This window comes from Pleurodeles waltl, chromosome 11, assembly GCF_031143425.1.
Source record: "Pleurodeles waltl isolate 20211129_DDA chromosome 11, aPleWal1.hap1.20221129, whole genome shotgun sequence".
In the NCBI taxonomy this organism is placed as follows: domain Eukaryota; kingdom Metazoa; phylum Chordata; class Amphibia; order Caudata; family Salamandridae; genus Pleurodeles; species Pleurodeles waltl.
This window is the reverse complement of record NC_090450.1, coordinates 32698005-32716499: the sequence shown is the minus strand read 5'-3', so window position 1 is coordinate 32716499 and position 18495 is coordinate 32698005. Positions and strand designations below refer to the sequence as shown.

The 18495-nt window shown below is 40.5% G+C and overlaps 1 protein-coding gene across 2 annotated transcripts in view; it reads left to right on the top strand.

The window, feature by feature from the left end:
* Positions 1 to 17488, top strand: part of LOC138266549 (cytochrome P450 2J2-like) — an 87669-nt gene extending 70181 nt beyond the window's left edge. For both annotated transcript variants that reach the window (XM_069215403.1, XM_069215402.1), the window contains 5 exons: positions 187 to 360; positions 515 to 656; positions 7463 to 7650; positions 10077 to 10218; positions 17005 to 17488. In XM_069215403.1, coding sequence (XP_069071504.1) covers positions 187 to 360; positions 515 to 656; positions 7463 to 7650; positions 10077 to 10218; positions 17005 to 17213 — 855 coding nt within the window. In that variant the 3' untranslated portion in view covers positions 17214 to 17488. The remainder of the gene's footprint in view (positions 1 to 186; positions 361 to 514; positions 657 to 7462; positions 7651 to 10076; positions 10219 to 17004) is intronic.
* The last annotated feature ends 1007 nt before the right edge of the window (positions 17489 to 18495 follow it).

Here is an 18495-nt window from a genome sequence, read left to right as displayed (position 1 = left end):
CAATGCCAATGCATTCCTGCTTGTCCCTAAAAGACTTTGATCTGGAGCGTTTGAGAGTGAAGTTTCTTAGCTGCTATTGAAGCTCCTCATATCGGATGTTCAGAAGATTCCTCACTGATTTAGTGAGTAGTTTGATTTTTCCCTAGTTCCCCTCATCTTCTTATAAAACATGGGTTTTCCCCTCAGATGTATGACCTTTTTCCACAACTGATGAGACTTCTCCCAGGACCCCTCAACAAGGTCTTCCAGCACTATGACATGCTTCTTAGTTTCATCATGAGGGAGGTCAAGACTCACAGACAAAGCCCAGAAGAAAGTCTCCAAGATTTTATTGCTTTCTATCTGGATCAAATATCAAAGGTATGTTGCACTAAATAAGTCTTTCTCTACAATGTTGTCTGCCTCTGCCGATTGATGCATTTATTCTTGTTTCTTACTACTGCAGTCAATTTTGCTCCTATTGAATAATAAAACATCAATATATTAACCGTATCTTTGAATGAATGACCCTTAGACCAGAGATGACCCCAGTTCTACTTATACAGAAGACAACATGGTACAGATGGTGGCTGACCTTTTCATTACTGGGACCGAAACCACCACCACTGCCCTGCGATGGGCATTGCTATACATGGTGGTTCATCCAATCATCCAGGGTAAGAATGTCCAAGAGGCTAACAAATGAAAGGCATGGAACTAAGACTAAGGCAGAAATTTAGAGAGATAAGAGATGAGTGAGGAGGAAGACTGACAGAGAAAAAAATGAATGAGAATGCAAGACTGACAGAGAGAAAAAATGAGAGAAGGATGCAAGTATGGGTATACATTTGTCTGCATACATTGCCAGTCTGTCATTTACTGCTTATGACCTTGCATATAAAATTTCTTGAGATATTTCAAATGCCATCATTGATGACATCACTTATGGTATCATGAAATGATACCAATACTCTGACAGCACCCGTAACCAACGGGGCTAAGCAGTAAGTCATACCATTTACTCAACTCACTGCCCACAGCTGGGCCCTGAGCCCAAGCACCCACAAGGGACTATCTGGAAACTTGGAAGGAGAAGAACAGGCCTTAAGCCGAATACTGGTGCAGGTTGGAAAGGACTTCGATTGAAACACTGGACATGAACTTGGTAATTTCTGCAAAGGACAAAACTAGAAAGACAACAAAAATACAATATAATAAGCAACTGGAAGGCAATAGGAAAATACATGAAAAATGAACAATAGGCAGTACTTGAAAGTTTGTATGTTCTGTGGAAAATGATCAGTGTGGAATGGAAAAGATCACATACTTAGTGCCCGATTATGAGTGTGGCGGTCCGAGGTCTGTCACACTTGTGGTGACTGTCAGACCATCACACTCCAGGCGGTCCGACAGCCAAATTACAACCCTGGTGGATGGACTCATCAGGAGACTGCTGTCTCTGTTAGGCATGTGGTTCCTGATGGGCAAACGGTGGACTGAGTGGTACTCAGACAGGGCAGTGCAGAATTCAGCACAGCCTGGCTGATTACAACTCAGCTTTCAGGTAGCCTTCTCATGACGGGGTCCCTGTCTTGAGAGTGCTGGCAGAAAGCCAGTGCCGGGGGCCCCCCTTCACAGCACGGTCAGAATGCGCACTCTCTGCTTTGCAGGCAGTGCACATTCCGAGGGTGCTTTGTGCTACGGTATTGGCCTCGGCTCCCTTATGGAATTTGCAACCAATATCGTAGCACTGTTCCTGCTGAGCAGCCTGGTGGGATCATTCTAATACGCTCGGGGGGAACGCCACTGCAGTGGTGATGGCGTACTCCCTGTGAGTTTGGCCAAACTAGTATTTTGGCCCTAAGTCAAGGAGCCGTTGTTCTCACAGAGTCTCAAAAGAGTACTGAATGAGCCTTGAAGAAGCCTTAAAACACATTGGCACCCTCTGGTAACAATAGCTAAGGTTTAAACATAAAGAGATGAACATGGCAACGGAGCAACAGAACCACAAATTTAGAAACAGGGATAAGTAAAGGCAGATGGGTTCCTAGATGGAATGGTAAAATGAACGATACCGAAAAAGGGTTCCGAAAAGCAGACTGGAAGTATGCAGATCAAGCAACACTGAAATAGAGGACAATGAATCTGGACACAAATAAAGTCTGGATTGAAAGTTTGCAGACAGAACAAGGATTACTAGATTACAAGACAAGGGATCTTCACAGAAATAGGGACAGGGCTAGAAGCATGCACACAAAAGTAGAACCATAGAAATGGTAAAAAAGGGCATGACTGGAAGCATGCAGAGAAAACCAGAAACATAGGAATACAATACAAGGATCCTGCATGCAAACAAAAACAGGATTAGGAAATTAAGAAACAGTGAAATTGAAAAGCACACAAAAACTATGAACAGACTGTCAAACACATCAGCAAGTCTTACTAGAATACTCAGCAGTAAAGGCAGATACAAGAAAATAGAGCACTGAATGCAAAGGAAAGAAAAAGCTTGAAGTTCAGGGGAGGAGCACAGGTGCAGAAAGAGAGCCAGCCAAAAGTAATTAGAAAAGAGTCTATGAAGTTCTGGCTCCACCAATGGAAGGAAAGCTGCACTGGAACTTGGAGCGGGGAAGGCTCAAAAAGCCAGAACGTCCAAAACTGGAGACGAGGAAATCAGGGATGGAGTGTGGATCGAAGCTGAGGGAGAGGTAAGTCCAGAAAACATGTGTGTAAGGGTCAGTGTTTTGGTAGTAATCAAGAACCATGATAGCGAACAGAGCTCCAGGACATGATCTAGGCAAGGTCTGATGACAGGAGGAACTATGCGAACCATACAGCATCAGTATGATTGTGTGGAAACCAGGACTGCAATGATATGTGGAGCTAAGTGTGTAATGTCAGCATAATGTTCTGATATAAAAAGGTCTAAAGGCAGAGCTACAAAGAGCTTTTCTGAGCACCTTTTGCTGGCAGGATGGTAGAATCCTCACAGCATTTAAATCTTGACTACACTGAAATGCTTGTAAGAGGTCAACCTCTGCCACGCCAGGCCTTAAGCCCAATGGCTATGCCAGCAATCAATCTTTTGCAACAGCCAAACATTGCTGCACAGAGACTTCAACTGTGCACATCAGTTGTTGATCACAAGGCCTGACCAGAGCTCAGGCGCTACACCCACCCCTCCACAGACAGTCTGCTCCGACTGTATACCACCTGAGGTATGCAGGTATTTAGTTCTTTCTTTTAGTTTTTAGGGTGTTAGGACTAATGGTAATAACAGTATCATGTGTGATGTCATCAATGATGAGTGTGAGTTATGGCTAATTTACCTAGCAATACTGGTACGTTTCAGTGGTTTCAGATTTTGAAACCATAGTAGCACCTACTCTGTTTTTTTAGATTACATTTCTGAGGCTTTATTAAACATTTGTAAAAATCTTACAACCAACGCTAACCCCAGGGACATAAGCCCAAATTGCAGTAGGCAGCTAAGATCCGCTGCATACGATCTAAGCCAAATGCGGTGCACAGGAGAGTTGACTAATCCCTGATGCATATGCCTTTTTTAATTTAATGATTTAAATAGTTTAAATATTTTAATAACCCTATTTACAAGTAATTGCAATGTTATTAGTTTTCAAAATGATGTATTACTTTCAATTGATTCTGAACATAACTTATCAGATTCTACATTAGGATTGATAAACCTTTACTGGCTCGGGGACCTGTATTGGACCTTCTGTGAACTCAGTGGAACTGATTTCCAAATCACAGAATTCACAAAGAAGACCAGGATAGGCCCATGAAGCTTGCCATGGGTTTATGGTCACGATTCATGATGCTTGTGCTTAATTGACGGGGACCATTCATGAGGTTTGTGTTCATTTTGGGTTTACAGATCATGGGGGACTCTGCTAGGGGCAAAAAATACAGCCCCATGTACTAAGAAACCTCTGGTAAAATTGTCTCCCCTCCCAAAATTTATTTTAAAAAATTAGGAAAATAGGAGACATCTCCTGACACCTCATGGCTCATTTCATGTTTTGTTTTTTAGGATGCATGGGCTGAGTCTGTGCATCTTGTAAAAGTGTTCTCAAACTTTTCCTGTACCGATAAACAGTTAATCAGAGGTTGAAATGGATTATGGGAGTAAAAGCTTCCTCGTCCACTCAGATTTGAATATTTCTTTTGTTTTCGGTCTGCGGAGGTCGCTATAATTTAACCTTTTCTAGCCCACCATTTTTTAAAATACAAATTTCTTGAAACCTACAGATCAAGCTTGGTGTAATCCCGTTCAGTGTTTTTTTATGTTTTGGAGAGCAAAGTTTCATAGGAGAATTACAATAGGAAATGTAATTTTTTGACCCACCCTTGTATGTTTAGCCTGCTGCTTGAAGATCTGTATAAAACTTGCTGTGCCAAACCTAATGGATGAACCTTTTTTCCCAGACATTTTGTGCAGATCCATCGAATGGCACCAAAGCTATTAAGAAAACAGAAAATCTGTTTAGAAATGGAAATCTGACCTAATCATAACTGCACAGCCTTTATAACCAACTGTGTAATCTATACAACATGGTCCAATACTGCATATGGTGGTTCTGATGACTTTCTTAATTCCAAAGCTCAAAGCAGAGTAGTTTTAAACATCACTAGAAACCAGAGTTAGCAAGATAAGCCCTTATTACACATTACCCACTATTTTCTTCGAAATGCAACTATCAATGGGCACTGATTGCAGTTAAAATGTTCAAGTTTTGTTTTCCTTTCATCAATAAATTGGTGAACAAAGAACAACGATTCTGTGCCTGTAGCTCTTATCACATAATTTTAGACTTACTGCATTTGCCACACAATTTATCTCATAATTTGCAGAGATCACATAAATATTCTTTCTACTTTCAACAGATGTAAATAATAAAACTGCTAGAAAATGTGCTGAATTACTTACCTTTTCAGCACATAATTAATATAGGCTTGCTGCATAATTATGACCTCTTTGCTACCTAGTCCTATTAGCCATGGAGATGTTAAAGCTCTTCAGAGAGGTGTGGGGCAGTTCCTTATGATGATATTTATTTTTCACGGAGACTATGCAATGCAAGGTTCCCTGGTATATATAAGGTTCTTTATACCAATGCACAGAGGATACATCAAAGGTAACTGTGTGATGTGGTGCAATATTGCCATTGGGAGGTACTGATAACATCGTAAACCATGAGTAATATGGTGTAAAAGTGCCTTCAAAGACTTTTGGTTCCATCACATACCATGAGGTGAAGACCAAGTGGTTTATAAATGTCAAAGTAACCCGAAAAGATGGAATGAAAGTAAAATTAACAAATAGAATTAAAGTGGAGATAGACAAATGGAGGGAGACATAAAACAGAAGAATTAATATTTGGGAAGGAATAGGACTGACAAAAGCATAGAAAATTGTGTCACTGCGTGTCAGTGAGTGGTAAGAAGTCACACACAAAGAGAGAAGGTAGAAATAAAATGTAAAAAAGGATACAAATGGCTAGATTAAACAAAGGTTTAGGGAGAATGAGGCCTATAAATTGTGATTATGAGTGTTGGTTTATGGCTAGACACAATGGGACTTATTCACCAACTACATTTTGTAAATATGTAAAATAGTTCTACATCAGTATTACTTATTAACAATAAAATGCAATTTAGAAAACTAAAGGTAAAACTCCATCTCTCCATTATTTTCTACAGGGAGATCCACACACATGTAGTGTACTTAGTAGTAAATGTAGGAGTGACCGGGGGAGGAGCTGGAAAATGGGGAATACTTATATTAAATAGGAAGCGCTAAGGGAGGAGTAAGAGAGATTTAGGGAGAGCAAAGAAGGGATTAGGGGGGAGGGACAGACACCTACCACAAAAGAGTAAGCCCACTGCTATTCACAAACTGCACTTTCAAAGTTACATCAGCCAGAAAGGACCCAAAACTGTAGTAAATGCTTCAGCAGGGGCCTGAAGTGAGTCCAGCACCACAAGTGGCCAACCAATAGTACTGCAACACCTTCCCTTAGAAAATAATGGAGGCAGAGACTCAAAATGTAATCCGGTGGGAAAAATTGTTCAAATAAATTAACCTTTTGACTTTTTAACATGCATATTTAACATATATATATGAGTTAAAGTGATACATTATTTAAAAACATAAAGATATATGTGTGTGTATATTTTTAAATAAATATTATATATTATGTATATATATATATAAATATATATATAAACACACATATATATCTTTATTTTTTTAAATAATGTATTACTTTAAATTAATTCCATACATAACTTTTTCATTTCAATACATAATAAATATAAGCATTTGACTTTATGTGAGATTTTGTTCAATGAAACTTAAAAAAACTATTTAATTTTATATATATTTAAAGTAATACATGTTTTTAATTGAGTTATAGTGCTGTTGCAGTTTTTACATTTTGTTCCACATTTAAAATAAATATACACACTAATTTACATTAAAACATTTAAATATACAAATAGGTTTACTAATTGTCTTATGCTTAATTCACTTTTTACATTTCCCCCATACTTTAGCAATAGGGTGAGCTCTTTCCGCCTACGTATACGCAGACATATATGTATTTACTTTGTAGTAAATATACTCTGTAGTAATATTACACTCTCAAATGGTGAATGGTGAATGGTGAATAGTAAAGTCACTACAAAGAGTCATTTTACACATGTAGATTTACTTACATATAAATTTCCTTTTATGACTAGACCTCAGTTTGCCTATGAAAAGGCAGTGGAATGAGAGGAAATCATGAGAAAATTGGTGCACTAATACTGATACATAGAGTTATTATTACTTGAGAGGAAAACCTCTAATGTTACGGAAATAATGCACCTAATACTTACCTACCTGCAATATTGGTAATTGGATGTTGGGCTACTGCATCACTTTTGACATGGAATTCATAATGACAGCTTTAGTGGGGGAAAAAAGTTAGGAAAATGGAAGCACAGATGAATTTCAATAGGGACAAGGCAGTTTTGACAATACACTCTTGATAAGACTATACAGAAATACAGAAGGAAAAGTGTAAGAGAGTATGCTTGATCGGGAAAAATACAAGTGTCTGAGATTGTGCAGAGTGAAAACAGAATGAAAAATGAATTGATAGTCTGAGAACTAGAAGACATTAGAAATTAGACTAGTTCAAAGTGATGAAGACAGAGGATCATTAAGAGATTAAAGGGAAATATGGAGGATATGTAAATAGACTAATCGGGTAGGAAACAGGTAATGTAACAGAAATTATTAAGGAATCAAATAATCGTTTTAATACTCATGGCCTTGGGGTGTCCCACTTCCATGAGGATTGGAAGAATGAAGCAGACTCCATGTCGAAGGAGCGTGGTATATGAAATACTAGGCACGGTAGTAAGTTATGACCCATCATCATTTCCAAATACACATGCATCTTCTCCCTCCTAGGTAAGGTCCAGCAGGAACTAGATACTATTATTGGCCCCTCTCAGGAGATCAAGTATGAAGACCGAAAGAAACTGCCATACACCAATGCAGTGATTCACGAAATCCTTCGTTACGGTAACATTGTCTCTGTGGGACTTCCTCGTTTATGTTTGAAGGACACAGTGCTTCAGGGTTTTCCTATCAAAAAGGTAAAACCAATTTCACTCATGTCTCTTTTTTTCCAAATCATGGTTTACCCTGCCCCACATACACTTAGACAACATCTGCTGCAGTATTTGTTTTTCTTTGTAAATATTGTTTGTCATCTGTTCAAATGAAGATGGCCTGATTATATTTCTCCATTGTTGAATTCTAGCTGATAGTCGTAAAAGGTTGAACATCACTGTGCATGTCAGTGGTCTGGAAACTCATTTTTTAAAATACATGTTTTTTTTTATTGAAACACAATTTTAGCAAAACATGCCTATAAGAAGCAATATTTCTCATCATTTTTTATTTGCCAAACAGTCAGCCACAATTTACACAGAATAGAATATTTGACTGAAAAACACTTTTCTTATATTTTTAAAAGAAAGAAGTAGGATTCTACACTCAAAATGTACAACTGGGGAAAGTTTTCCTGAGACTTTAGCTCACTTACTCTCTGGAATGGGAATGTTTTGTCATTTTTGGTGCTTGATGTTTCCACCCTTTACCTGTTTTTTCTGTTGAGCTGTTGTTTTAATCTCATTGTTTCTGGAGGCTGAGATATAGATAGGGAGTTTACCTCAGAGCCATCAAAAAGGGTAGAGAGGTAAGATTTATTCTTCTCTAATCCCGCTTTGTAGCACAAACTTTAATTGTTAAAGTAACCGAAATTCAGGCATGCATTTGAAATGGAGCCTCACAACAATGATATAACTCACTTTCAGGGGATAATGAATTGTAATTCAATGTCTCTGCTTCCTGTGTAATCTGACTTAGAGAGTCTTTCCCATCTCCAAGCTTCATCTCTAAGTTCCCCCAAGTCTTTTAGTCACTAGTCCTGAAGAGAATCAGGATCCTATCTCTCATGTGGAGATGTTAAACATTTTAGGGAATGCCAGAGAATGAGGATTACAGTACAGTAATGACAGAATGAGGATTACAGTAATTTCAAGACACCAGGCTGAACCCTTCATGACAGTTTATTAATATTATGATACATTAATTTTAATAAATTATGGTTCTGTTTCTTTCTCATACTTGTGATAGGTTGAGTTGTATCCATGCAACCCTGACATTTAGGAACTACTTTTTCATGTTTTTCTTTTACCACACTACCAGAGCACATGGGGTCTCTCTCTCTTTCTCTCTCACCTATTCATGCATTCCCATGTTCCTCTGCTTGTTAAATGTACTGTTTAAGTTTTTTATTTGTTGGTTCCCCTCTCCTCCTTTACTCTTTGATGGTACATTATGTATATATTTCTTTTTCTGTGAGGGCCGACAGCTGCACACTGCTACCAGCCTTCTTGCTGCAACTGCTTTACACAGTAACTCATACACACTTTTGTACCCCTCTAAAATGGCTGTCAGTCATCCTAAAACTGTATATTAAACTTTGAAGAAAACTGAAAAGTAGCTATCGGTGTGTCACGCACATTAGTGGCCATCTTGGAATGTTTTTACTGTATTAGAAAACCTATTCCAATCAGGCCTTTCACGTGTTTGCAGAAAGATCGCCATCTTGGAATGTTTGTACAAGAAAAACATTCCAAAGTGGTCCTCAATGTGTGCACATTCATGTGCTTGCACAGTAATACTTTGGAAACCATGTTAGGGGTTTTGGGGGCGTTTTTGTCAAGCTAAACAGTCATTGGGAAAGCTAATAGCTGAGTAGTCGCCATTTGAAGGAGATACCTGGTTCCTTTGCTAAAGCGTGTTATGCTTTAATTTAGTAAGGGATGTTCCCATTAATAATTAAAACACACACAATCTATCTGCTTCTACGATATTTTTAATGAGGCCATGATTACCCTCACTCTATTGACCCTCACAGCAGTGATACTAAACCAACATGTTTATGATGTTATTTTTGGGGTATTGTGATTCACACAAGACTGCAATGGTAATTTTTAAGCTATACCAATCAAGTCCTACAAGGGGTTCATTGAAACCTCACAGGGCCTCTACTGCCAGTATCTCCACTGCTCTACACCTTCAGACTATAATAGCTGATCTTGGGCATCATGCTATGAACCAGATTTGGCCAGCACTAACCACAGTTGCTTAGTTTATGAACACAAGTTGATGAAGTCATTTTACTTTGGTTATTATTGTAGAGACCTTTATGCGTGGCTTCACGTATGGTGAACTGTTTGTTTTTGTGTTAGCCTAAAACTGGAGCCCCCCCACCTTCTTGTTCTGAAAATCATACACACCTCATAATATCCTCATAGTCTGCATTCCTTTTGTCTCACTCTTGTCTGAAGAGGTTCTTGCTACCTGGGACCACAGTGAAGCATTTTGGTATGTTCTTCAACCTAGATGTGACATGTTCTTTCCATCCGAGTGTGGATGAATGAGATGCAGATCTAAATTCTGGGCTCTGTCACTCCTGTTCCACCTGACTGATCACCATAATTCATTGCAGGGTACCATCATTTTACCAAATCTTTCCTCAGTCCTGTATGACCCTGAATGCTGGGAGACACCCCAGGAGTTTAACCCGTGCCACTTCCTGGACCATGAAGGAAATTTCATCAACAGGGAAGCGTTCTTACCCTTCTCTGCAGGTAATATATCTTCTTTCATTTCTATGGGATTATAACTTTGTAGAACCAAAAGCTCATACAATTAAAGACACGTTTTGTGTAGCACTGTAGGCATTTTCACGTTGTCATGTCTTGCGCCTACCATGCATTTCTTTTCATTAAGGTATTTTACACTAGGGTGGCTAGATACCTATGAAGTCTTTCATCTCATTTAATGGTAAAAAACTTTATATCTTCAGTATTACTGTTAGAAATGGGGTCCTTGGTTGGCAGTCAGGTTACCCCATGTCCAAGAAAGGACCCTCACTCTAGTCAGGGTAAAAGAGACTCACCCTCAGCTAACCCCTGCTTACCCCCTTGGTAGCTTGGCACAAGCAGTAGGTTTAACTTCAGAGTGCTAGGTGTAAAGTATTTGTACCAACACACACAGTAACTTAATGAAAACACTACAAAATGACACAACACAGGTTTGGAAAAATAGAGAATATTTATCTAAACAAAACGAGACCAAAATGACAAAAATCCACAATACACAAGTCAAGTTATCAATTAAAAGCAAAAAGAGTCTTCATGTAGTTTTAAACACACACTAACACTGTTAGCGTGAAAATGTACCTTGGGTGCGTCCAAGATAACCCTGCACGGGTGAGTGTGCATCAAAAAAAGCTTGCGATGTGTCGATTTCACTCACAAGAGAGACCTTACGTCGTTTCCCCTTTCGTCGGGTCAGGCGTGTCATTTCTTCTCTCTGCAGGAGAGCGATGCATCGATCCAGTCCGCACTCTCGGGTCCGGGCAGGCCTTGCGTTGTTTTTACATGCCCAGCGGTGTTTGCGTTAGAAATCCAGCTGCACAATGATCCAAAAACCACGCAGTGCGGGTTGCGATCTCTCCAGCCTCCGTCAGCGATACTGTGCGTCGTTTCTCCAGCTCTGTGCGTCAATTCTTCGGTTGCGTTACAGGTGAGTGTTGATTTTCATCTGCGAAGCCGGTGGTGTGTCGATTTTCCAGCCATGGATCTGAGTCGCCTAAATCTTTTCCCCGAATGGCGTTCTGTGCATGGATTTCTTCCTCTTAGGCTGCCAGCTTCTCCTTTCAGGATCACAGGAACTGGATAGGCACCACAGGGCAGAGTAGCAGTCTCTCCAGAGACTCCGGGTGGTGGCAGAGACAAGTCTTTGCTGTCCCTGAGAATTCAAACAACAGGAGGCACGCTCTAAATCAAGCCCTTGGAGATCTTCACAAGATGGAAGGCACACAAATTCCTGTCTTTGCCCTCTTACTCTGGCAGAAGCAGCAACTGCTGGATAGCTCCACAAAGCACAGTCACAGGCAGGGCAGCTCTTCTTCCTCAGCTCTTCAGCTCTTCTCCAGACAGAGGTTCCTCTTGGTTTCCGGAAGTGTTCTGAAGTCTGCGGTTTTGGGTGCCCTTCTTATACCCAATTTATCCTTTGAAGTAGGCCTACTTCAAAGCAAAGTCTCTCTTGAATGTGAATTCCTGCCTTGCCCAGGCCCCAGACACTCACCAGGGGGTTGAAAACTGCATTGTGTGAGGGCAGGCACAGCCCTTTCAGGTGTGAGTGACCACTCCACCCCTCCCTCCTAGCACAGATGGCTCATCAGGATATGCAGGCTACACCCCAGCTCCCTTTACTGTACTATACTATACTGTATAGTGTGAGGTGCAACCAGCCCAACTGTCAAACTGACCCAGACAGGGAATCCACAAACAGGCAGAGTCACAGAAATGGTATAAGCAAGAAAATGCTCACTTTCTAAAAGTGGAATTTTCAAACACACAATCTTAAAATCAACTTTACTAAAAGATAGATTTTTAAATTGTGAGCTCAGTGACCCCAAACTCCACATGTTCATCCGCTCCCAAAGGGAATCTATACTTTAATCAGATTTAAAGGTAGCCCCCATGTTAACCTATGAGAGGGACAGGCCATGCAACAGTGAAAAACAAATTTAGTAATATTTCACTGTTAGGACATATAAAACACATTACTATATGTCCTACCTTAACCATACACTGCACCCTGCCCTTGGGGCTACCTAGGGCCTGCTTAAGGGGTGTCTTGAATGTAAGAAAATGGAAGGTTTAGGCCTGGCAAGTGGGTACACTTGCCAAGTCGAATTTACAGTTTAAAACTGCACACACAGACACTGCAGTGGCAGGTCTGAGACATGATTACAGAGCTACTAATGTGGATGGCACAACTAGTGCTGCAGGCCCACTAGTAGCATTTGATTTACAGACCCTGGGCACCTCTAGTGAACTTTACTAGGGACTTACTAGTAAATCAAATATGCCAATCATGGATAGACCAATCAGCCATACAATATACACAGAGAGCATATGCACTTTAGCACTGGTTAGCAGTGGTAAAGTGCTCAGAGTTGAAATGCCAACAGCAACAGGTCAGATAAAATAGGAAGCAGGAGGCAAAAAGATTGGGGATTACCCTGCATAAACTCAAACGTCTAACAATTACTATATGGAAACATTTAAATCCGTGTTCGCTGCTCCAGTGTCTAGGAGGTGTACTTACTTCTGAACCACACATGGAACAGCACATATTTAGGAAAGGCTTGGTCGTTCAATTGAAAAAGGTGATCAATTTGCACTCCACCCATTAATGACAGCAACATTCAATGGGCTTCTGCAAGGAGGTACTAGTTTTGAAGCTAAACAGATAAATATGGTGGCCTGCTACCCTGGAGTAAGTAGTGGTATGCTCCTTACAATATAGCAGATTCAAAGATCCAGGACGGGCATCATTCACGGTTTTGTGATGCTACCATGAAATACAAATTCGATCCACATTTTCTTTCAGCCTCTCTGTACAGGATTCAGTCTATAGAAGGGTACCAAGGTTCTGTATGAACAGGTTCAACATACTTCATCAATTCCTAATTACATTTTGTACTTGAGATGCCTTTTCCGAGGATCCCTGGGCTGTCAGAGGTGACTGGGAATTAATTGTAACACACAATGTCATTTACCCTGGAGTCAAACTACTTTTGACCAAACTCTCCCTTGTTAGCAAAAGTCCTTTTTAGAGGCAGATGAAAGACCAAATTTTATGACACTGTTGCTTTGATACTAAGTAATGTTCTTAGGAATGAACCTGGTGGCTTGCTACCAAACTAAAAACGATACCCAAAGGTGCCAAATGTCCCCACTATGCAAGGAACAGACATGCCAAACATTCCAGGTAAGTACAATTTTTCTTAGGTATTCCAGTCTAGCTTTAAGTGGGGTTTGCGGGCCGTTAGGCAACTCGTGCTCATGGTAACTTGAGGCCAAGCCTAGTGGCTGCTAGGGATACTTGGCAGGGGCATTTTATATACCCTTTAGGTGTTGATATAATTGGGCACGTGTGCCTCAGGATCTATCTGCCATGGTAGATATTTTCCAATAGCGGGGGCCCTAAGGATTTTGACTAGTGACTGGGATACCTAACCGTAACCAGGAAAAACCCTCGAACCATAAGGCTAAGAAGGTATTAGATATCCTTTAGATGATGGAACTTGTCCCAAATCCAGGGATCGGAGTCAAGATTCCTCAAGACTTAAGAGGACAAGAAGAGAAATGACGTCAGTCACTCCAGTGGCATGGGGGTCATCAGGAATAGAATGGGCTAAACTTTCTCTGTAAATGAAGGAAATGGAGCCTTTCATTGACCCATATAACATAATGCTCAGTATTGTTTCTTCTGGAAAGCTAGCAGGGGTATGCTGTTGTCTCTGGAGCATCCCCAGTCTGTCGAGGCACTTGGATGCAGGTCTTCCAGCATCTGATCTTTGTCAAGATGTAAATGGATCACGCTCTTACCACGGGTTTCTAGCAAACAGGCAGGTCTCCCTTTTTACACTGGTCTTGAGATGGTTTTGGAGGGGGCTGGAGTGAATGTTTTAGTCTAATAAAAGGTGCTCCACCTTGAGACACCACCTTGAGACACGAACAGCAGCTGCTTATACAACCATGCACTGGGCATGCAAATGTTTCTTTTTACCTATAGATCTGTTTTTTTTTGGTATTCCTGGGCAATGGTACATTACAGTTTGATGCAATATGGTAGTTAAGGTCACAGGAGAGTTTGTCTACAGCATGGTTAACCAACAGTGGTTGACGAGGAAGCCTTTCCATGACAGATTTTCAGGATCTCGCCAGAGTATGTTAATGATTTTATTTAAGTTCAATGTATGTAAACCTATCTCATCTGAATATCCTGAAAATCTGCCATGAATCAGCCCCTCATAGACAAGCACTGAACAATCCTCATCAGCTTATCAAATGTGAGTTGTGGAACTTCATAAGCTGGGACTTGTAAAAACATTTTAATGTAATTATTATCAAAATAACTTTAGTAGCTCAGTAAGGAGACCTTGGAATGCCCACCACTGATGTGGAAGTTGTCCCGTGAGTGTTTCCTTCCAATGCCACATAACTGGGTCCTTGCCTTTCTCTTTGTACATGGTGTGTGTAGATGTGTACTACGCTTGAGCTCGACCAAGTGTAAGAGTGTTGGTTCTCATTTGGGACACAATATATGCATGGCTTAACCAGATAGTATTATTCTATAGAGGTTGTCCGTTGTACATGGTGGATGTGACAGCTTTGACGTCCTTTGTTTTTGGCACCCAATTCCGATTGTGGCTCCTGGGACGAACTTCCATTGTAAGTACAGAGGTCAACTTTGCTCAATGAAACTTAGTTGCCTCCACTTTTTTGTTTCTTATTGTTGTCTAGGAAGATAAGTCAAAAATAGAGGGGAAAGAGCGGAATGTGGTCCAGCACACGTTCTATCAACTAAGGGCCTGATCCACAAAGGCAAACTTATACTAGATGTCTACGTTTAGACCTAAAGTCTAACTTTACTAATAGTAAAGTTAGACGTTTGGTCTAAGTTTACCTCAGTGTGTGTGTGTGTGTGTGTGTGTTCGGTGTGGAGTTCTGAAGTGAAGGTCCTTATCACCCTATTTAGGTACTTGGACCTATTGAGCTCATCAGAGACTGTCCTCTTTTAGAAGCAAATGTAGGAATCCTAAGGCTAATACTGCACCCTGAATTCACAAGAATCTCATCAAAATGTTTACTGCCTTCCTGGTTGTTGTCTTTCTTGAGTACTGAGGATACATCCTGTCGTTACAATCCTTACTGTAATGACCGTCGTAGGAAAAGTCGAGCTTCACTACCTGGCATGGAATGGAGTCCATACCTGGCTGTACAATGCCAAATTGACTTAGAATTGACATAAGGGTTGCCTCATTGGTCTGATTTGCCAAGAAGAACCTAGATTGCTGCAGCGCAGCAGGCCTGGTGCTACGGCCAATATAAACGTTTTTTATCTGAGGTTGAAGAACTGCACCTAATATTTCCATGATGAGGACTACAGCGAGTCTACAATGTCCACCACCTTCTCTGCACTTCACAAAGTCTGCATCTACCCCAGTCCGGACACAATCGAATATAATGTTCATTCCTGTTCATTCCATTATTGCACTCAAATCACCAGAAGTAGTAAATAAGGAGTATTTGCTACTCATGGAGTTAAAGGAGCAATATGGGAGTAATTTGGCTATCCATTTGTGGCCCATAGTGTTGGTGATCCTGGCACTTGAGTAGTAGGTGACGCTGTCCTCACAGAATAATGGCCAGAACCACTGACTCCCACGGACTCCCAAGAAAAGTGTTTACACAGATTTACTAAATTTGCAATATCATTTCACATACACAAAAAATAGCAGCACCAATGGCAGATTAATGGGATGCAGGTGCTGAGTGGAAAAGTAAAAAGATTCCAACACAAAAGAGCATTTTGGACCAGATGTACAAAAGGAAAATGCATTTCTCAACTAACCGAATCGCAATTTCGGGCCGGCAAGAAATGCAATACTGGCTTTCCTTATATACAAAGGCAGATAGGGAATCGCAAAATGCAATTTCTTCCCAGTAGAAATCGCATTTTGTGATTCCCTGAATAGGAAATCCCAAGTAGGGATTTCCTAAGCACATGTACAAAGCATTTCCTAAATGCAATATTGGCATTTAGGGAATACTATTACCATCGACTCCAAGTCGATGGTAACAATGTGCAGTTTTTAAAAATGCACATAAAATGCATTTTTTAAAGTGCCATGTGGCACGCACAAGCCCCTAGGGCATTTGTACGCTTTACATGTGAACCACTTTTTGGGGGGCTACATTGATGGGGCCGTAGACCCGTAGGCACCCTTGCTTTGCATTTCTTAATTTGCGATTCACTATTTAGGAAATGCAAAAATGGAATTTCGTACATTTGGCCCTTTGTCGCTTAATGCCAATACGGATATGTTACCCTCTGAAGTATGAGAGTGAGACACTAGCCCATTTCTGTTAAAGAGAGCAAAAATTGAAATTGGGTTTCCAAGAAAAAAGCCCAGCAGTGAAGGCTGTGGGTGAACTGGTCAAGGGTGACAGGAGAGCAGTGGCTCTGGCACTGACATGGCACTGCATGCCAAAGAAGAGTACAGATTGGAGGAAAAGGAGTAGAATGGTGATAGAGATTTCCCCTTGTGTAAGACACAAACATTAAACTGATCATTTGTCATGGATGTTGCCATCAGGCTCTTTTCATGAATGATGAATTGATCACTATTGCTTTTGTAAAATTCACTCATATCTGTAAACTGTTTTTCCCTTCCTGTTGGCCACACCCGCAATATGCCAGCTATCCTATGTACTTAATCAATTATATCTTTGCCATCCCTGTAAAGTTTAGTAAAATTCATACCCCTGTCCCTCTTCTCACTTTGACAGGACAACGCATGTGTTTGGGGGAGCAGATGGCCAAAATCGAGTTTTTCATCATCTTCACCAGCCTCCTCCATGCCTTCACCTTCCGGCTTCCTGAGGGGGTGAAGGAAGCGAGGTGTGACTTTATTTTGCTGGCCACGTTGCAGCCTCATCCATATAAGATCTGTGCCATTCCACGCAAGATGAAGAGATCACCAAATGTAATGTGGTAAATTAGGCACACAAAGAATTTAGAAAACAATGTAGTTTTCATCACTCCTAACAGACTCTTCCAACCAGACAACATAACATTCCCATGAGTAACTCAACACACATTTCATCGAAAAAATTCTAGTTTTTGGATAATCCCATGTTTTTGTACCCCTAAAAAGCTGTACTGGAAATGAACAAAGCCAGCCAAACATGCTTATTCACAAACGCACATGGAGTGAGAGGACATTTTTCCTTTGTAACAGATCAATGCAATGTTTGAGAAGACATGTGTATCAAGACAAAAATAAAAAAATCCTTCTCTCTTTTATTGACTCAATGTGTATAGCAACTGTCCATGCCTAATTAGTCGACTAACTGCGCTTAGAGCAGGGGGGGGATGTGAATATATATATTTGTTTACCCTGTCAAATACACGGTACTACTTTTTCCAGGATCATTCAACAAATGGAATTGAAATCCACCCTCTTGCTATTAATTAAATATGTCATTGGTATTTAAAGTCATTATGGAAATTTGCATGCCAGATTAATACTTCCAGAAACAATGGGGTTGATTAAGACTTCAGAGTATGGTTGTTATTCTGTCAGTACGACGGAGTACAATACTCCCTTGCCCTGGTGGAGTAACAGCACTCCACATTTAGGGATTTCTGACACCCCAGTGAACACCTCTTACATTCGCAGGAACCGCAGTCACAGCGGTTCCTGTCAATTTAGTAACGGTTTGAAAGTTTGGCTCTGTTAACATAAGGGTACCATCCGTCAAACTTTGAACATTTTATTTCCGAAAACAAAATCCTAAATCAGGATTTTATTTTTTGAAAGTAGAAAAATTAATGACCCCCCATCCCCGCAGGGGAGTGCTATCCCATTGTGTGGGTGTCATTTTGCAGTTTTCAATGCCCCTTACCTTCAGGTTTGAGCTGGTTGTGATGGAAAGTAAAAATTGGCCAATTGACTTCCCGCTGTAAATTGGGTGAGCAGATATTTGACCAAACCTCCAATGGCCCCAAGGAGTGGGTCGTCTCAGTCGCTGACATACTGTAGTTCCACCCTAATTCTAAATATCAGTTGTAGCCGACGACCCTCTTGGTCAAACTGTATATCATGCCAAAAGTCGTAGTTTCTCTATTTTTTGGAAAATATTTAAAGTGCATTTCCCTGCACCTGTAAGAATACACCAATTATATCAAAATGACAGTGTTGTTATTCATGTGTTGGATGATAATTATTCATTTCATATTAGATCATTGGAATGTTGGGGGCTCCATTGCAGACAATT